The 19,934-nt window shown below is 51.4% G+C and overlaps 7 protein-coding genes across 7 annotated transcripts in view; 6 read left to right on the plus strand and 1 right to left on the minus strand.

Annotated features, from left to right (window-relative positions):
• Positions 1-987: 987 nt before the first annotated feature.
• On the minus strand, positions 988-2,002 carry ASPZODRAFT_145186 (hypothetical protein; the record flags this gene model as incomplete). Its single annotated transcript, XM_022725077.1, has 2 exons — positions 988-1,793; positions 1,894-2,002. The coding sequence occupies 2 exons, from the start codon at positions 2,000-2,002 to the stop codon at positions 988-990; spliced, it is 915 nt and encodes a 304-aa protein (XP_022578572.1).
• Positions 2,003-2,767: 765 nt separating this feature from the next.
• On the plus strand, positions 2,768-3,875 carry ASPZODRAFT_101993 (hypothetical protein). Its single transcript, XM_022720797.1, has 4 exons — positions 2,768-2,869; positions 2,945-3,267; positions 3,338-3,735; positions 3,790-3,875. Exons 2-4 carry the CDS (start codon positions 2,953-2,955, stop codon positions 3,827-3,829), a joined length of 753 nt encoding a protein of 250 aa, XP_022578573.1. The 5' UTR covers positions 2,768-2,869; positions 2,945-2,952; the 3' UTR covers positions 3,830-3,875.
• A 598-nt stretch (positions 3,876-4,473) lies between these two features.
• On the plus strand, positions 4,474-5,905 carry ASPZODRAFT_135507 (hypothetical protein). The gene is made up of 2 exons (XM_022723823.1): positions 4,474-5,120; positions 5,209-5,905. Exons 1-2 carry the CDS (start codon positions 4,778-4,780, stop codon positions 5,511-5,513), a joined length of 648 nt encoding a protein of 215 aa, XP_022578574.1. The 5' UTR covers positions 4,474-4,777; the 3' UTR covers positions 5,514-5,905.
• Positions 5,906-6,254: 349 nt separating this feature from the next.
• ASPZODRAFT_135508 (hypothetical protein) lies at positions 6,255-8,448 on the plus strand. Its single transcript, XM_022723824.1, has one exon. The coding sequence runs from the start codon at positions 6,326-6,328 to the stop codon at positions 8,366-8,368; it is 2,043 nt and encodes a 680-aa protein (XP_022578575.1). The 5' UTR covers positions 6,255-6,325; the 3' UTR covers positions 8,369-8,448.
• Positions 8,449-9,442: 994 nt separating this feature from the next.
• Positions 9,443-11,212, plus strand: ASPZODRAFT_135509 (hypothetical protein). Its single transcript, XM_022723825.1, has 6 exons — positions 9,443-9,621; positions 9,686-9,764; positions 9,868-10,508; positions 10,580-10,867; positions 10,931-10,990; positions 11,048-11,212. The coding sequence occupies exons 1-6, from the start codon at positions 9,502-9,504 to the stop codon at positions 11,147-11,149; spliced, it is 1,290 nt and encodes a 429-aa protein (XP_022578576.1). The 5' UTR covers positions 9,443-9,501; the 3' UTR covers positions 11,150-11,212.
• Positions 11,213-14,176: 2,964 nt separating this feature from the next.
• ASPZODRAFT_824365 (hypothetical protein) lies at positions 14,177-17,082 on the plus strand. The gene is made up of 3 exons (XM_022730249.1): positions 14,177-16,710; positions 16,767-16,897; positions 16,956-17,082. The coding sequence occupies exons 1-3, from the start codon at positions 14,532-14,534 to the stop codon at positions 16,992-16,994; spliced, it is 2,349 nt and encodes a 782-aa protein (XP_022578577.1). The 5' UTR covers positions 14,177-14,531; the 3' UTR covers positions 16,995-17,082.
• An 831-nt stretch (positions 17,083-17,913) lies between these two features.
• The window catches only part of ASPZODRAFT_154039 (hypothetical protein), a gene marked incomplete at both ends in the record, with an annotated part of 2,405 nt that continues 384 nt past the window's right edge, over positions 17,914-19,934 (plus strand). Inside the window, 3 exons of the mRNA XM_022726047.1 lie at positions 17,914-17,961; positions 18,038-19,649; positions 19,710-19,895. Of these exons, the coding sequence (XP_022578578.1) occupies positions 17,914-17,961; positions 18,038-19,649; positions 19,710-19,895 (1,846 nt within the window). The remainder of the gene's footprint in view (positions 17,962-18,037; positions 19,650-19,709; positions 19,896-19,934) is intronic.

The raw sequence follows: 19,934 nt of genomic DNA on the forward strand, positions 1-19,934 counted from the left end.
TTGCCCATCACTTACGCCCTTTCAAGGAGTAACTATGAGTCAAGTTTATACTCCAGAGACTCCCCAGCCTACGTTGCGTTTTAATATTGTCATGATGCCTGGCGCTGTTGCTCAAGCATGTCTTCTCGTACACCTGCTTTCTGATCGTGCTTATAGTTACTAGGTACGGCATCCAGAAATTCACTAGCCCGACATCGGCACCCTAGTGAGCAAGTAGCCTGCAGACCGGGCCTGCTTACTTAGTAGTACCTCCTAATCCATGTAGATGTTACCAGGCCAATGACCATCGGTACTCGCAGAGTCACCACTGTCTAGATCACATCAACATGACTGATGGGTAAAAAAGTATAACTATTCAACTATAAATAAAAATATTCATGGCCAGGAGACACATTGGTACCTGGTAAACTATGGTAATGATGCTGTCAGGCATGATAACCATAGTTGATTAATACTCTGCCGTACGTAAAGCCTTGATACGCCGCCCGTACCGCAGACGTCACTCCGACACCGCCCTGTCGCACCAAACCGATTTCTCATCCAGGTGTTGGTTGGTGCGACAGGTCGGTGGAACACAGATCGACATCATGGCAATACTCCGGAGTAATAATAGAAGTATAATGTCGGCCAGTGGTCAGTGGCCACGAAGTGAAGTCTACTAAATCAATATCGAACAAAAAGTACGAGAATAGATGGTCTTCGAGAGCCTACTATCGCATTTGGATTCAAAGGAATGCTGTATTGTAACTACTACTAGTTACTAATAACTTAGAATAGTCAAAGCCGCAAAAAGAAACACAGCCAACGCTGCAACTGGCAAGTGCTTTCCCACATTGTCAGATCTGATTGTTTGTAATAGGTATATCGATGCCAGCGTTGTAACATCCTCAGGTGTCTGATACACCCTCAACTCGAAAGAACGGTTGGGATAGACCCCAGGAATACTCCTCCTCTCAGCCAGCATTATACTAGCGATCAGTGTGATCCTCAACCGCTCCAGCTCTTGAGTTTAGAAATATCGCGCCTGAAGACATGGCCTGCCGTCCTCTCAAACTCGCTGAGCAGGTCTGAGTTCACCATCTCCGGCAGGACATCATAAAAGAGCCCGGAATACTCCCCTGGCGAGTACAGGTCGGTGGAGATATCTCTCTCAGTCATTGCACCCAAGCGCTCCATTTTTGATTCTCCAATCCCATAAGCTTTCTCGCGGGCTATCCTCAATCTCTCGACCTTGATTCTCCGGCTATCACGCATCCCAAAGTACAATCCTCCCACGACGAGTATGATGGCCCCGAGGCTCACGGGTAATCCGACAAACAAGGCTAGCCTGTTGTATGGCAGAGGGGGTGAGGGTCGGTAGTGCTCTACAGGCTTCGGATGCAGCCTGATGGTTGGACCTTGTCGAGCACTAGCCCTTCTGCCGGATGTCGGGTCAAGCTCGATGATGTACAGCGTCAGATCGTTGTACGGCTTGTCCTGAAGCCACTCCTTGCTCATGCCAAGAGGCAGATAGCCATAACTATTGTCTGTGCGCTCCGAAGTGTATGCCGAGTCGCCTTCAGAGGAATTCAAGTATCTCATTTCTATCGTGATGGTTGCATTGAGGGGATAAAAGTCCGCGTTCCAGGTCACATAGTAAATCGCATCCACCAGCACGTTGGCCCCATTCAGAGGCAAGCATAGCGGAGCGATCGGACCTTCAAGGTCATGGCAAACAGGAAAGTCGCCAGCGGAACCAATATGAGTGGTATTTGTGTCAGAGACCTCGGCTGGACGAGACGTGACGTTGTTCACTGTTCCCACAGGTCCAAGACCGTAAGTCACCATTCACAGCAACATAAGAACCCGAAGCAGATCCACGGCGGCGAGATCGATAGGAGAAAAAAGGCTTACGATATCCTTTATTGACGAATCTCTCATCCAATACAGCACATAATCCTTGCTGGAGGAGAGCCGTCACCATGAAGATCAAGGTAAGAAACCCCAAAAAGTACGATGCCATCGTAACTTCGGATCAGTCTGTAAAAGCCAGTTGCTAAGTAGGCTATTTGAACGGTGTATTCTGGTGACTCGATAGAATATTGAATTAGAACATTGTAGTATACGTATTCTGAGAGGACCTACAATGGCGAGAAGCAATCATGGTTCATAATATGAGAGGGGTAAGATAGATCGATATGGAAGGCACCATCGAGGTGGTCGATGCCATTCTTCCCTCACCTCTCAACACCAGCAGGCGCACCACCTTCCCGTCGAGGAGCAAGCATCATTTACTACTGTTTCCCCCTCATAACACCAGTGTCCAGCCTCGGCAGGGAGTCTCTTGCGCTGCACCACAGGTACCCGATACCAGGCACTTGCCTTGGTGGTTATCTCCTCTGCATTGTCTCCGCCTCTGCCTGGCTTTTTGTAATAGCCTCGATAGTGTTGATGTATGCTGTTATGAGCCTTGAGGCTGTCGCTGAGCGGGAAGTGCCACAATAATACATGGCGTGCCTCAGGTAGATAACTACAATCTAGTATCTATCTTTAGTTCATTAACAACAAACTTTTTATAAAATCACCTAATGAGTCTGTGAGCACCCCAAACACTCGAGAATAATGGTATAGATTATCTTCAGCAGAAAAGTATGTAGTAAGCCGTGAAGAGTGCTGCGCAACCACGGCCCCGCTTAGCAAATCGGCCCATACTCCGTAATTAACGCTTAGGCCAGCTTTCGCGTTTCAATTACCTCGTGGCCGCTCCAGTCCAACTTTGACTTCTTCTGTACAGCTCTGCTTTCCTTCAGCTGCCCGTTGTCTAGACTCGGTACCATCGCTTGCTCTTTTTTAATCTACAGTGTGTTCCTCAAATAGAAAACTACACTAGGTTTGTATACCTCATCATTGTTGTGGAGCGATTAGCAGAACAACTCCTTTCTTTTACTGACACATGTCAAAACAGCAAGCACCATGCGTATCACTCCCTTCCTCGCTCTCCTGCCAGCGCTTGCTGCTGCGCAAGAACAGGTTCCCCTCGCCGACCGGGTCCAAGGATGGTTCAACAAGGCCAAGTCTTACATCCCGACCCCTACCCCTGAGGTTGCTGCTCCGGTCGAGAAGGTGGTGGAGAAGGTGGTGGTTGAGAAGACGGTGACCCCGTTCACCAACGGCAACTGGCAGTCGCTCTTGACGCCATCCTCTGAGCCGCAGGACTGGCTTGTGTTCATCACGGGGGGTAACAAGACCTGTTTCGGCCGTTGTGGGAGGGCTGAGAAGGCGTTCAATGTATGAGCCCACTCCTTCCAACACCCATCACCCCCCCTTATTTCATCATCCGCTGATCAAACCGAAATAGAACTCCGTTGCTCTATTTTCCACCGACCCGACCTCTCCTAATCTTGGATACGTGAACTGTGACACTGAGCCGATTCTCTGCGCCATCTGGTCTGCCGGTGCCCCCTCCGGTTGGTACTTCAAGGTTCCCCAGGCCCAGATTGGAGAGGAACGCGCTGCGACCCCTCTCCACGTCGTCTACTTCAACTATACGACGGTCACTCCCGAGAAGATCTACGAGGTTCACTCTGAGAAGGCCTGGGCCGACGTTGAGGCCTACGAGGGTGCTTTCCATCCTACCGATGGCTGGCTCGCTCAGTACAACCTCAACATCGTCCTTGGCTACGTTATCTACGCGTTCAGCCGGATCCCCAGCTGGGCCATGATGCTCGGTATCAGCATGTTCAGCCGGAACTTTGTGTATGTTTCCTCCTCGGGAACCCATTGATTGTCCTTTACTGACAACTAGAACAGGAGCCGGAGAATGCCTCCTCGCCCTGCGCCCGCTCGCTAGACACGCATAGTTAGCGCGTTTCCTTCTTGAAAATGCGTTTTTTTTTTTAGTTCTTCTTCAACTCTGTTGAACACAGGGTTGTATATAATACTAGGGAATACTCTTTAACTGAATGGAACTTTTTTGGATTAAAAATTAGATCTGCGGCTTAAAGGATGAAGGGGAAGCGCAATAGAAATGCTAGAATCTAAACTGGACAGTTCACCCCAACAGTAGATCGACTGACTTCAGGTAACAATTGACCCCCTTCATCAGGACAAGATTTCCATCCTCTATCCATTTCTACCCACAGGGGACAATATGCTTTTTCGCTTTGTTTTGGTCGATGACATGAGTATCGATGAAACAGGTCTCGGAGATATCTTGTCGAGCCTAAAGGTTCATCCTTGATCAGTATCTAGTAGATTGTTTATACCCTTCCATATTTGTCTTAGAATGACCACCAAGACAAATTGCTTGATTACAGTCCTACATATGTCTTTTGACTAGCCTGTCAGCTGTGATCCACTCTGCTTTTAAGCTATGATCCTTGATAGATCAAAATGTTCAATAGTTTGTGTCGTAAGTACCCGGATGCCTTGGACTGGCTCAACGATTAGGGTATAGGTATATGGAGTCTGTTCGCTAGAGCTGGATAATCTCAACCATGAAAGGAAAGGGCCAAAATCTCTGCTAGCACTTGACAAAATCCAATACCAAGGAAATAAATTATGGTGACGGACGCTGGTAGGGGTAGGATGCCAGATGCCAGATGCCAGATGGAAGAGATGATCACCTGACTAGTTCTGCTCACTCACAAACTCACCGTTAAAGCGGCAAGATTCCGCCGGGGCTGCGAGCTTCTAGAATCTGCGAAAAACGAAGATTTATTTCTTGGATTGCAAGCATACCCTACCTACCCTTGCCGGGCTGCTTAACTACTATAGCCCCCCCTCTCCCAGACGAAGAATGGCCGCGCCCGTCCCCATTGACCGTCTCCCGCCAACGACGACGGCCTACGTGATTGCGACGGCTATCATCGCCGGTATCACGGGCTACTTCATCGGTCAAGGGTCCGCGCTGGGGTTATTCTCCGCCTCGAAAAAGGAGAAGGAGGGCTGGCCGAATAGTTACAATGTGAAGGTGCCTGTGGATTCGTCTGACGAGGAGGCAGAAGAATCAGATGAAGAGGAGTCCGAGAGCGAAGGGGAAGAGGAAGAGGATATGAGCGGGGATTTGGCCAGCTTCGATGGGAACAACGAGGAGGTCAAACTGGTTCTTGTTGTGAGGACTGATTTAGGGATGACAAAGGGTAAGAAGGATGTTTTTTTTTTCGCATTTTTTCCGCATTTTTTTTTTCGCTATATATGCTGCGACTGACTGACAATTTCCTTCTACAGGCAAAATCGCCGCCCAATGCTCACACGCGACCCTCGCTTGCTACAAATACTTTCTCTCCAAGTCACCGAATTCGCCGATTCTTCGAAGGTGGGAGCGCGGCGGTCAGGCAAAGATTGCCCTGCAGCTCAAGTCGGAGGAGGAGATGATGCTCCTTCAGGCGCAAGCGATCAGCCTCGGCCTCTGCGCCCGCGTGATACAAGACGCTGGACGGACACAGATTGCGAGCGGGAGCAGGACGGTTCTGGGTGTGCTGGGTCCCAAAAGCGTGGTTGACGGCGTGACGGGACATTTGAAGTTACTATGAGGGGGCTGCAGCCATGTATCGAGATATGACAGGGCATTCACGACCACGGCATGGTGGTGATGGAATGAGACACAAGACTCAAGCCTGCTCTTGCGCCTGTATAATAATGAAATGCACAACATGACCGTAGGATCAAGCCGACTGATAGTCGAGGCACCACTACATCTATTCTCTGCCCCATTACTTGCGGCAAAAAAGAATCCCGTATGCTACAAATTAATAGCCATAGGAATGGCAGGATATGTTGGCTTGTCATGGTTTGTCCCTAGCCTCACTGGCCGACGGCCATTCGGCAAAGAGAGTAGGAATATGACGCCGTCAGCAACCGGGCAATCCAGCCGAGCTCACCTCCGAAAAGGGAGCTCAAGACCAGACGAACACCCAGCACCGACATTTTCTCTGAGATCTGTCGACAGGAAATTGACACCAGAAAGAGTGATGGCTCCGTGGTCGTCGAACTGTCCAGCGTTCAACCAAAACACAAATCCAATTCCTCTCCGAAGAGGAAGAAAAGTCTTCGTGAATGGGATCGCTGGACACAGATCCGTATGTGTTCTTGAGAAGGAGAAGGAGAAAAAAGAACGAGAAGAAAAAAGCGTCGGTTTTTATTTACGGTGGGTCCGCGCTAAGAATTTAATGCGCTATCCCCTTTGTGGGATGGAACGGCTTATGTAACGGCAAGGCTGGGCGCGGGCAACTTCCAAGAGGCGTGACGATTACGGGTTGGAATTTGGAGGTAGTTGTCAACTCAATCTATCTTTGATTTGTTGTGTTTCTCTTCTTTCCAATCTCTTTGTTTTCAGTTGCTCAGCATGGCGGACGCTCTTTCAATCGAACAGAACAACAAGATCCGCGTTGCCCTGGGTCTGAAGCCTCTGCCCGTTCCCGGCGCAGAGCCCGCCGCCGACGAGTCTGGGCCCGACGACGAGGTTTCCTCTGACGAGGAGGAGCCCGGTAGCACGCTTGAGTCGCGCGAAGCTCAGGCGGGTGCGAACTGGCAGAAACTCCAGGATGAAGCAGAGACAAAGCGGAGGCGTGAGGAGAAAAACGCCGCAATCAAGAAGGCGCGTGATGCCGCCCAACGGAACTTGAAGCTTCAGGGCTCAACGCTGGGGGAGGCTGCGGACGCAGATGTCGACACCAAGACCTGGCTGATGCAGACGAAAAAGAAACAGAAAAAGATCGAGAAAGAACGCGCCCGCAAGCTTGCAGAGGAGCTTGCAGAGCGGGAACGTATCGCCGAGTACACGGCGGCTGACCTGGCAGGCATCAAGGTGGGACACGAGGCTGGCGAGTTTGCAGGCGGAGAAGACCACATCTTGACCCTCAAGGATGCGACTATTGATGAAAACGAGGAGGAGGGTGATGAGCTGGAGAATCTCGAGATGAGAGAACACGAAAAATTGCGGGAAAGACTCGATTTGAAGAAGCGGAAACCGGTCTACGATCCGACGGAAGAGAACACGGGGGTCTTGGCCCAATATGATGAAGAGATCGAGGGCAAGAAGCGCAAGAGGTTCACGTTAGATGCCCAGGGCTCGACTGTGGAAGAGAGGGAGGCAAAACGCCTCGAGGTGGCAGGGAAGCTCAACAAGAACATCATCTCTCTCGATATTGAAGAGGAGACTCCCATTTCGGATTACATGGAACTGTCTGAAATCAAAATCAAGAAGCCAAAGAAGAAGAAGGCCAAGGCTACGAGACAAAGAACAATCATCGACGAGGATGAAGAATTATCAAACAACAGTACACCTGCTGGGTCAGCGATGGAGGTTGATACCGCTAATGGAGAGCCGGTCCCAGCTCCTCGAAAATGGGCCAGTGAAGAAGTGTCCTTTGTTGACGATGACGACCTGCAAGCTTCTCTTACCCGACAGAGACGAGCTGCTTTCAAGAAGCGTCAAAGGATCCGGCCTGAGGATCTCGCGCGGCAACTAAAAGAGGAGGAGTCACAGACGCCCATGGAGACGGAAAATGGGGACGAACAGGATGAAGCTCCTGGCCTGATCATCGATGAGACATCTGAATTCGTCTCCAATCTGCAAAAACCCACTCTTCCCGACCGACGTGAAAAACTGCCTACCAGGCTTTTGGAAATAAGGCCTAAGGAGGAGGAGGAGGAGAGAGGAGGAGGAGAGGAAGAAGAAGAGGAGGAAGGAGCAGAGAAGGAAGATGTCGACATGGAAAGGTCCTACAACGAGATCGAGGACGAGGATGATCTCCAGGAGCGAGCGAAGCGTGAGGCATTGTCCCAGGCACGCCCGGAGATCAGTGGGACCGGATTGGAAGAAGAATCCACTCTCGACCAAGGCTTAGGGGCCACGTTGAGCATGCTAAAGCAGCGTGGGTTGGTCAAGGACTCACAGAGTGCCGAAAACAACTCGCTTCTACGAGATCGGCAACGCTTCTTGCAGGAGAAGGCCCGGCTGGAGACCGAGGCAGAAAAACGGGCCCGGCAACAGCGCGAGCGGGATCGGGCCTCTGGGAAACTGGACCGGATGTCCGCTCGCGAACGGGAGGAGCATGCCCGCTGGGAGAACAAACAGCGAGACCAGCAGGATGCGCGCCACATGGCCGAGGTGTTCAACCGGGAGTACAAGCCGGACGTGCAGCTCAAGTACGTGGACGAGCACGGCCGACTGATGAACCAGAAGGAGGCGTTCAAGCATCTCAGCCACCAGTTCCACGGCAAGGGCAGCGGCAAGATGAAGACGGAGAAGCTTCTGAAGAAGATCGAAGAGGAAAAGAAACAAGAAGCCATGAGTGCCCTGGACAGCAGTCAACACACGGGCATGAACAACGCGATGGGAGCGACAGCCCGCAAGAACCGCCAGGCCGGAGTGCGCCTAGCCTAGTTTTAATTTCCTGTATAGAATTCCCATCTACGAGATATTTGTCTTTTGATTCAAGCTCTACGGTAGATTCAATAATTGAGTAGACTACTTATTTTCTATATGAATGATCGACTGGCGGGTAAATGCTAGGTAAGAGAACTATTAACCGCCGTCGGCATTTGACTTGTATTATACACAACACATTGAAGCGATTTCTCAGCGATTTCTCAGTCATTTCTCAGTCGATAACCGATCAAGTAAACTTGACTTTTCTTGCTTCAAATATAAAGGAACAGCCGACTTCAACTTGTCCACCTAATTAGTTAATAGTTAACTACTCGGTACTACAACTAACGATCTCCAAATTACCCCAATTCTGTGAGGGGAAAAAGACCATGTTAGCCCCCACCAGCATTTTGTCCACATCAGCTCACCGGGAGAATCCGCTTGCAAACGGAGTCGATGGATTCTGGAGTGTCTCTAATTCTATCCTTAATAATATCATGTGTTGTCGATTGTGGATCTGATACGGAGTCTCCCTTCACTGCTTCATACTCAGTCAGGCAATCACTGAGTATCTAAGGGGTAGTACGGAGTAGGGAGTAGGTAGAGGCGAAGAGACAACACTCATTATATCCAAGGCCAGAGAAAGTGTAGGAGCGAGAACTAGCTGCGAGCCTGAGGCAACAATTTCTCCAAGTGTAGGTACAGAGTACGGAGTCGAGTACGGAGTATTTACCTACGGCACCTGGGTAGTCAAGGTCACCACAAGATTAGAGGTTCATATACATCTCTCATTTCTATTTTATTTAGTTATATATACTCCGTACTCCGTACTCTGTAATATTGTTCTAATATTCTCGATGATGCAGCAATGACAGAGTTGTAAACTTCCAATGGTACTAGGTATTTACCGTGCGGGGACTGTAGCCAATCCCGGCGGCAAGTTCTCCCCGGAATATCCCTAGCTTGAAGTTGCTCGATTGAGTCAGGGAAAACACTTCGCTGTATCTCCGACTCGGACCACCCCCAACCTAAAGAATAATAACTCCTCACTTCCCTGGACTTGGAAGCAGTCTGTCCTACTATCTCACGCGCCCCCTCACCAACGAACCACTCCTCGTTCTTTCTTGATTGATCAATCAATCGCAGCCATGTTGTCCACTCTTAGAATTGCTACCCGCCAGGCTGCTGCCCGCGAGGCGGGTATGCGTACTGCCTTGGTCGGCGCCCGCTATGGCTCGACCTGGTCTGGCGTGCCCCAGGGCCCTCCGGTAAGCTTGCAATTGATTCCTGGGGAAAAAAAAGATTGGAGCTGATGGTGGTGGTTGTTGCTAGGATGCTATTCTGGGTATCACCGAGGCGTTCAAGGCCGATTCGTTCAACGAGAAGATCAACTTGGGTGTCGGTGCTTACCGTAAGTCCAATCCACCCCCCCCCTCGGGAAGCTCGAAAATATCTAGCAGAAAAGGGAAGGCGAAAGCGGCATTGATGAATTCCCCACTGATGTTGGAGTCAAGGTGATGACAAGGGCAAGCCGTACGTTCTGCCCTCCGTCCGGGCGGCCGAGGACAAGGTTGTTGCGTCGCGCCTCGACAAGGAATATGCCGGCATCACCGGTATCCCCTCCTTCACCAAGGCGGCTGCCGAGCTGGCCTACGGAACCGACTCGCCCGCTCTGACGGAAGACCGCCTGGTCATCACGCAGTCCATCTCCGGAACTGGTGCCCTGAGAATCGGTGGTGCCTTTTTGCAGCGCTTCTACCCCCATGCCAAGAAGATCTACCTCCCCAACCCGAGCTGGGCCAACCACAATGCCGTCTTCAAGGACTCCGGCCTGGAGGTCGAGAAGTACCGCTACTACAACAAGGACACCATCGGCCTTGACTTTGAGGGCCTCATCGCCGACATCAAGGCCGCCCCGAACAACAGCATCATCCTGCTCCACGCTTGCGCCCACAACCCCACTGGTGTCGACCCGACTCAGGAGCAGTGGCGCCAGATCAGCGATGTCATGAAGGAGAAGGGCCACTTTGCCTTCTTCGACATGGCCTACCAGGGCTTTGCCAGCGGCAACGCTGACCAGGATGCCTTTGCTCCCCGCCACTTTGTCAAGGAGGGCCACAACATTGCTCTGTGCCAGTCGTTTGCCAAGAACATGGTATTTTTTTCTTTTTCTTTTTTTTTTTCTGGCACCCTTGTATGAGCTGTGCACTGATTTCGAATTTTTAGGGTCTCTACGGTGAACGTGTCGGTGCGTTCTCCCTCGTCTGCGAGAACACCGAGGAGAAGAAGCGCGTCGATTCCCAGGTCAAGATCCTCATCCGTCCCTTCTACTCGAACCCCCCCGTCCATGGCGCTCGCATCGCCTCGACCATCATGAACGATGCCGAACTGAACCAGCAGTGGCTGGGTGAGGTCAAGGGGATGGCGGACCGTATCATCGAGATGCGCTCTCTGCTCCGCAAGAACCTCGAGGAGCTGGGCAGCAAGCACGACTGGTCCCACATCACCAGCCAGGTAACTAGCCTCCCTGAAACTTCCGCAAACCGTTTTCGTGATACATCTAGCTGACGATGGTAGATCGGCATGTTTGCCTACACTGGCCTGAAGCCCGAGCAGATGGACGCTCTTGCCAAGGAGGTAAGTCAAGGGTCTATACATGAATTATATGATGAGCTCCGTTTCTAATCTGATTAGCACTCCGTGTATGCGACCAAGGACGGCCGTATCTCCGTTGCGGGTATCACCTCGGGCAATGTCAAGAGACTGGCCGAGTCTATCTTCAAGGTCACCGGTTAGATAAAAGAGAGAGAGAAGAAAAGGGCTCAGATAGAGGGTAGATTTCCAAATAACGCTATGGGAAGGCAAAAAAAGCGACAGGATTGGTTATGACACGAGATTTACCCTCGGTCGCATTGTATTGATATCTGCTATTAGCCTGTTAGCTATATATTGAACCTGATACACCCTGTGCAGTAGAGAGAGTAGAAGTGTGTCGTACGGAGTACTGGAGTACAAAGTACGGAGGAGTAGCTGGAATAGTATTAGATACATGGTATTAGTGATACATAGCCAGTTAGTAGGTACTGCTAGAGATTAGTTAATCTATTTTATTCTATTCTAGTATTCTGCCTGCTCTAGTCTGCGCTGATCCCTACTGTTTCTACTCTGATGCGAGGAGTTCGCAGTGCACACTTTGGCGGTACCTGTGCTAGGTCAGGTCAGCTTTTCCCTCTTACTCGGTATGAAACGCCGGGACGAGTCGATCCCGTTGTTTCTATTCCAACCGCCTATTTATGGGACGTTTCAATCAGAAATGGATCCATTGCGTGGTACAATAGATTATGTAGTAGCTAGGTACGGAGTGGCATAGCTAGACTCTCCGTGGTTCGTTATAGAAGTTAGGTATCTGCATATGCAGGGTCACATTCCATACAACTCGGTGGCGAGGTCGGGCTTCCACTTGGTCTACAACTCCACGTAATCTTCTTGTCTGTGCAGTCTAGTCTAAATTCCAGTTCTACCATCTGAACAAACGATTGTACTAGTACTTACTTTCGGAGACAAACAAGGGAAAAGGAAGCGATATCCGGAGAGGGACACGAAGGTCCAGGAGGGGTAAGAGTCAAAACCTTCGCTTTGGCCGCAGCCACATGCGGAGATGGAGATACAGTAACACGTGTATTATTACAGCTCTACGGTTATAGCTGTAGTAGGTAAATTGAGTCTAGAGTACAGAGTATAGAGTACCTTCAGAGCATAGAGTACGGAGTATAGAGTACTCCGTACAGAGTATTAGGTAGAGTACAAGTGGACAATCTCCCATAATTAACTACAATTACCCAAACCAGGAACCTACATGAGGTACTAACAGGTAGTTACTAACTAACTACTACCATGCCAGGTGGTACAAAGTACCTTGCTCTGACTAGTTTGCCACCATTGAAGGCAGATGCCTGACCTTACCTACCTAGTATTATTCTATTCAGGTCATTTATATTATGAGGTATGTACCTATATACAGAGTATACCTTCATCAATTCTTACTATTGTTAGGGACTTCAACTGTCAAGTGGAGTGACCCTGTCGGCCAGATCTCGGCCGACCCCGTAATACAAATACGGTATATAACCACAGGTATTGTACCTGTGGTTAATATCTATCGCTATCTATAATAGAGGCAGTAATGGGTATTCTTTAATTGCTACTACCTACGCAGTACCTAACTACCTGCCTAGGTAGTAACTGTCTAGTTATTACCTATGTAGTACTCCATAACAGGTAGTTAACTATCTAGTACTTAGTAGTTAACTACCAGGTACATACTCCAAGTGTCACGGGTGATCGGCCATCCCAGGCGTTTGGGTGCGGATCAGAAGGCTGAATCGCGACGATCATTAGATAGATAGTGAGTGTCGAGCGTGGACTAATTTCTCCTATTATAAATGAGAACTACTGAGGTATCTAGATATTTACAAATTAATAACTCGTAGGAGAACGCTTAATAGTTTCTTTCTTACCTGTAGTACTCCGTAGTCCGTCCTCCAGACACGGTCGGCATTATGAGAGCTGCTTTCTCCACCAGCTCCAAGTTACTCACTTCAATTACTCCGTAGTCAGGTACCTTTCGTCTTCTCTCTCCCAGTAAACAACTATTCTCCCATCTCCAACCGTATGATAGATAATCCTGTGGAGCAAATCGAGCGGAGTGCTCCGTATAATCTTGTCTCCTGGTGCGGGACAACGTAGACACTCACTGTACAGTGTACAGTCTTCGTACGACATGACGACGCATTCTAGCTCTGTTCTGCTAGACTTCAGCTAGCCTTTCTCTCTCCCTCTCCCTCTCTCTCTCTCTCTTTCCCCTCTCTTTTTTTTTTCCCTTGCTCCTTGCCCTCTGGAAAAGTGTTAGATAAAACCCTGGCAAGGTTGCACAGGCGGTCATGACTTCAGGGCAGCCACTCCGGAGCCACGCAGGGTGATGTCAAATACCAGGACTGGTGGGACAGTGTATTGATACTAGGTAGTAGGTACCTAAGGTACTAAGTACTACCAGGTAGTTAATTAACAATAACTACTACATATAATAGGAGTACTCTACTCCTCATATTCTGAGATTATTCATAACCGAAACTTATATTAAAGTATTGATTAATTTTCTACCTAGTAAACCACCTAGTCAGTTACCTTAGTGACCTGGTACTAGTGTAACAACAATAGGACAAGAGCATACATACCTTAGGTACTTAGTAGGTACCTAGCAGGTAGTAAGTACAGCCAGAACGCTTCACTGGATGGAAAACCCTCCTCCTCCTCTTCGCCCGCCACATTGCCTTCCCACGTCAGAGCCCATCATGGGACTCGATCGTTCTGATCCTCTCGGATTTCCCTCTCCTCGTCCACTCCTCGGTACATGCCAGCAAACACCCTGTCTTGTCGTCTTGTGTAGAGTAAATTACTACCTACCTTAAGACACAGAATCTTTTCCAGTCCCAACGGAATTACCTATCAATTTATCTGGTCATGCTCACCATGTGGGCCGGCCCGGTCTGACTAGTGCGTATCTATCCTGTAACTAATACTTAACATACCATACCGTACCATACCGTCCTGTACCTTACTGTTACTGCATCCTCCCCACCCACGTCTCTCTCCTCCTCTCCTCTCTCTCTCTCTCTCTCTCGCTCACGCTTGCTCTCTCTCTCTCTCCCTCCCTCCCTCCCTCCCTCTCTCTCTCTCCCTCCCTCTCTTTCTTTCCCTCTTCCTCCCTCTCTATCTCCGCTGGCTTGCTCTTTAGCATCCGCTCTCTTTTCTCTTCCTCCTGTCCTCTCTTTCTCTCTCAGATACAATTCTTTCTCCCGGCTGAATCAGGCCTCCCTTTCACCCCGTCTTGTCGAGTCTGCAATGGGCCTTGCGGCCGTGCCCATTCCGCTTGTCTCTGTACATGCAGACGGCTTGCTCTTTGTCTGGTCGTCGTGAGAATCTATGGCGGATTGCTGCTGCTGCTGCTGCTGCTCGGCTCCCCTGTCCGCCCGCTGACTTGCAGCAAACACTCTGCACGCCGCCATCCAAGAGTCTCTCTCTTTCTCTCTGCCTCCATCTCTCTTCCCCCTCCCCCCCACACAAACAACTCATTGATTGATTAAACGCTTTCAACTTGTTTGTCTCGTCTGCCGGCATCATGACGGGACTAGAAGTTCCCGAGGGTGGCCTGCTGCTTTGCAGAGATCACCGGCCTGCCGATCCGGCCTCCTCGAAACCTACGCAGATCATGCGGCTCAATCTCGCCCAGAGTACTCTTGACGATCTGATCCATTGTCTGCGGAACGACCAGAAAGCTCGCATCCGGCTCGGGAAATACCAAACCCTCTACTACGGCTCCAAATCACAACCTTTCCATGCTACCCCCGAAGCTCACCGGTCGGAGCTATACCAGCAAACTACCTCCTCCTCGCTCTCGACCGCCACTGCAGAGAAAGAGAATCTATATTTTACCGGGGTCCTGAGCCATACTTTGGAGGTGCAAAAGGCAAAGGAGGCTACTGCGGCAACGGATCAGGCTCTGGCCAATCTTGAACAGAGCCTGAATGCCTTTGAGCGCGGCAAGGAGTTCAAAAAGACTCATATAATCACCAGCATCGATGAGGTGCGAGCCCTCAAAGCGGGTGATAGCCGCTCGAGCACCGGCCGTCAGGCTGCCTTGCTGGCCCGCGCCCCGACCAGCCGAATCGAAATCGAAAAGGACCGCTTCTTCAACAAGAATAACAACAGTAGCAACAACATCGCCGCCGCTGCCGCCCACCGCTCCCTCCCCTCCAGTCCCGCCTTGAGCATTCCTCGCTCGCCGGGCGCCGCCTCCGTCCCTCCGCTCCACCCGACCTCCGCTCCGCCATCGCAGAATAAAGACCGCATCCGCTTGGAGGCTCTTAAGGTTCCCTTCATTCACCTGCTCGCCATCCGTGCAGTCTCTGCCAAGTTCCTCGCCAAGCAGACACGCTCCTCCCTCGACGACTGCCTCATCTTGGCCCGGAAATATGCTGTGGAGAATCGGATCGACCGCGAGAAGTTCGATCTCCGAGATAAGGTCTACCGGGACCTGGATATATGGAACTTTCCTTACCAGTCCCAGGAGGACCGACAGGAGGCCATTGAGAATGCCATCTCCGCGTTCGACCGGATGCGAATCTCCCGGACCGACAAGCTGTGGCAGATGCTTCTGCCCGCAAAAGAACGCGGCAAGGGAAAATGCCTTTCACGGCTAGACCTGCGGACTGGTCCGATCAAAAAGGCCGCCACACCGCGGATCCATGTCCAGGGCGCGGACGACACGGGCAAGGAAGGCTACAGCACCGGCACAGAGACGGTAGACCGTGGTGGTGGTGGTGGTGGGAACACGGGTGGCCTGACCCCTCAGATTGCAGAAAGGACGGCAACTCCACGGGTGTCGTCGGCCACTAGCACTCCTACGACGACTGCGCAGAAAAAACGACCGGGTGAGAAGGAGACCTTGGCCAAACGGACTCCAAGCAGCCACAAGGCCACAACCGCTTCCCCCGCTACAGCCGCTAGCTCCAAGAGTACCAACAACAGCACGTTGACCGGCCGAGTGACGAAGAAGACGACGGAGCGGAAACCAGTGGTGGGCCCCAAGGTGAATGGGAAGTTCAAATCCGCCGAATTCGTCCACGATTCGGATTCGGATGACCTCGAGTCTCGCTCCTCCGAGGGCCCAGGTACGAAGAAACAGCCGCTGCCTCCGGCGATAGAGAAACCCTCGGCCAGCATCAAGACGGTACCTACATCGAAACCGTCCAACACAGCAGGAACACTGCCTAAGGCTACCACTACCGCTGCCACTGCCACTGCCACTGCCGCCGCCGCTCGCCCACCCAGCCGACCCCTCCAACCCAACTTCACCGCCATTGCCTCAAAGAGGCTCCCCTCGGTCGAGGCCTCCAAGCGGCTACCCTCGTCTCGCGCGACCAATTCCACCTCGCCTCGCAAACCCTCTCCCCTTGGATCTTCTCCGACCAATGCGTCAGACTCGCACGCCGGTGATCGCTCCTCGAGCCTCAACAGCACCTCGTCGAGTTCCTCTTCACCGTTGATCGCACACCTGTCACGACCCACGAAACCAACGATTAAATCGACCGCAGATGCCTCCCTACTTTCTTCTGGTGGTAGTACTGCTGCTACCACCATCACTACTACTGCTGCTACTGCTGCTGCCATGCCTTTAATAAAGAACTCGCTGAAACGCAAGGCTGAACAAGACCGGCCATCCGTGGCCCCCCCTCCGACCGCGGGTCGTGTCACGGGAAGTCTGGAGCACAAGCGGCGTCGCGCCTTCAGTGCATCGAGCGGCGGCAGCACGGGAAGTGCTTCGCCGCCGTTGGGGCGCGAGCTGCTCCTACAGCAGTTGCGGGAAAAGTCACAAAAGTTCAAGCAAAACTACGCCAAATACCGCTCGTTGCACGACGCGATGGCGTCGCACCCGGACCCTCCGCGGGCGGACCTGGAGCGGCTGCAGAAGCAGCACGCGCGTCTGCAACGGATGAAGAAGGAGATTTGGGACGAAGACCGTCGACTGCGAGAGGGGCTGTAGTCTTCAGGGCGCAGCGAGAGCCAAGCCCCATGCATTTAAGATAATGATTGATTCCCTAGCATTCTAATTAGACCATACTACATAAAAAACCATCAGTAATGTCATTACATGGGTCCAATAAATCATACGATGATTATTTTTGACGTTTCACTAGATGAGGTATTACTTACTAGTTACCTTGATACTCCGTACTTGTGTTATGATCTACAGACAGCCTATACTTGACTACTATTGCCTTTCCATCAGACTATTCTACCTCTTTCTCATAAATATCAAGGAATACATATTGCTCTATAGAAAAAGGATGGAATATTACAATTACCCCGGAGCTAGTAAGCTCTAGTAACTCTGCGACCATGGATCCAAGCACGTGGCTGGACGGTAAGGAGGCTGGAGCTCGCCGGATGGGACGAGGCGTACAAGGGCGGTACTGTGTAATTACGGTACGGCAGTCTGGCCGGGTCTTTTAGGAAGAGAGTATATACTGTATATAATAGTATGTAGTATAACCAGTAGGCAGGTAACTAGGTAGTAGTTAGTATAGTAACTAGTTATGTAGTATTATCTAGTTAACTAGTAGGTACGAAGTAGTAGGTAGGCGGTATATGCACCTAAGTATTGGAGTGAAAATCATATGTATGCCTCTTGTATGCAAGTATCGCTATTAGTTGCCTATAAGGTAAGGTTTGATTATAATCAAGTGTATCACCAAGGTATTAATAGTACTTACAGTCTGTATCTAAATCAGGAGACTGGTTATATATATTAGTTATTTCATGGCAATGGATTATTGTAAATAATAGAGTAAGGGAATTATATTAATATTATTATTATTAAGTCTTAAGTCGTGGTAGCCGTTGAACTTTGCTCGAGATGACGTAATCGAACTAGCCAACATCAACTGTCAAGGCTACGGTAGTTTTATCAACTGCTACATACCAACGCTTCGGTCTGCAAAATGCCTCCTGCACGGGCTCCAGGACACCAGCGCAGCCCGACAGTGCTTGTAAGCTTGATACTGCTTGAAATCTTCAAAAGCTGAAGCAAAATGCAATGGAAAAAACTGATCTTTCTATTACCAGGTCACTGATTCCCGCGACCAGCAACAACAAAGCCAGCAGCGCCGGCGCCGCTCCCCCGCCACCTCCTCCTCTACCCGCTTCATCACCGTCGATAACGTGCTGCAGTATGCCTCGGATGTCCCCTCCATGCACCAGCGGAACCCGCCCCCGTCGTCGTCCTCGTCTTCGTCATCGCGCAGTCCCCGCTCGCGGCTGGCCAGCGCCACGGGCGGCCTGATCGGAGCCGGCGGCGGGAGCAGTACGGGAGCGAGCAGTACCGGTTCAACGGCTTTGGCTGGGGCGGCGGGCACGATCGGTCGACTGGCGGCGCAGCCGCGGTTACCGCCGCGGACGACAAAAGTGAGCGAGAAGCTTGTTCTCCTCCCGGAGACGAACGAGACGGCGATTGACGACGAAGGAGAAGGAGAAGAAGCGGGGAGGGAGGCGGGAGAGGAGGATGAGGATGATGATGACGTGAGCGTGGACGAGGAGGCAGTGCAGCGGGTCGCAAAGGAACGACATCTCGATCCGGATTACCTGCGTCAGCAGGTGTTGATGCAGCGCAAGCTGGACGGAGATTTCGCGGTCGATAACGAGCTCGCACCCCTGCTGGCCGAGGAGGAGCTGCTGCGCCGTCGTAGGGTGCCTCCCGAGAAGGCCAAGAGCTATGCAGAGCGGCTGCCCAAGGCGCGCCGCGCGGAGAAGCTGGCCCGCGTGACCGCATACTGCACTGCGCAGGCCTACAAGATGAGCTCGGTTGCCTCGTTTGTCAAGGAGTGGCACAGCGCCCGTGCAAAGCTCTACGACGACTGCCTCTACACGGCATACCATCTGCCTCTACTACCGGGTCACGACGGGTACAGACTCAAGAGCAGTCCCGTCATCAAGAACCCCGGCGGCAAGTCCATGCTGGATGAGGAGATCGAACGCAATGAACAGCGTGATCACCACGACGAGTTCCTCGAGACCGAAGAGCATTCGGTTGGAGGGGCCGCCAGAAAGGACACCCCAGACGCTAGACAGGAGCAGCATGACCAAGAGACAAGTGACCACCACCACTCCCACCATCATGATGCCCAAGACATAACCACTGCCCCGGTATTGACAACGACGGCTAGCCAGGAGCTACCGACGACAAGCTCAGCAGCATCGGCCTCGCGGCGCAGCACCGCCGACATGTTCTCCGTCGCCGAGATGTTTGTGTTTAGCTACGGGGTGGTGGTGTTTTGGAACTTCACCGAGCGGCAGGAGAAGGACCTGCTTGCCGATCTAGCCTTTGCCACCTCGTTCACAACGCGCTCGCCCGTCTCGCTGACCACCATGCCGCTGCACGAGGAGGACTTTGAGACCGAGGAGTTCCACTTTGAGTACTCCACCCAGATCTCGCGCCCGCGCGTCTACAATGACATGATCACCTTGCGCAGCAGTGACCACATGATCAAGCTGGCCATCAGCCACGGCATCGCCCAGAGCACGAAACTTTCCTTCTTCGAGGAGGCGATGGCCCGCCAGATGGCCGAGGCCAAGGATGTCCCGCGCCGACTCGCCACCACAGGCCAACTGGGCATGAAACGCGAAGAGGTCTTTCGAATCCTAGGCCGTCTATTCAAGAGTCGGGTGGAAGTGAATCTATGTAAATCCCCCCCCTTTTTTTTCTTCCTTCGTTTTTACTTCTAACTTGCTAATCCTACAGCCTCCAATGTTCTCGATGTCCCTAACTTCTTCTGGGAAAGCGAACCAACCCTGTACCCCCTCTACATCGCCGTGCGCGAGTATCTCGAAATCAAACCGCGCATCCAGGTCCTCAACGAGCGGTGCCGCGTCTTCCTCGATCTCGCTGAGATCCTCTCTGATTCCATCGCAGACAGCAGAACGTCACGTACGTCTTTTTTTTTTTTTCTTTTTTTTTTTTTTTTTT

The sequence above is a fragment of the Penicilliopsis zonata genome (genome assembly GCF_001890105.1).
Source record: "Penicilliopsis zonata CBS 506.65 unplaced genomic scaffold ASPZOscaffold_15, whole genome shotgun sequence".
NCBI classification, from domain to species: Eukaryota; Fungi; Ascomycota; class Eurotiomycetes; order Eurotiales; family Aspergillaceae; genus Penicilliopsis; species Penicilliopsis zonata.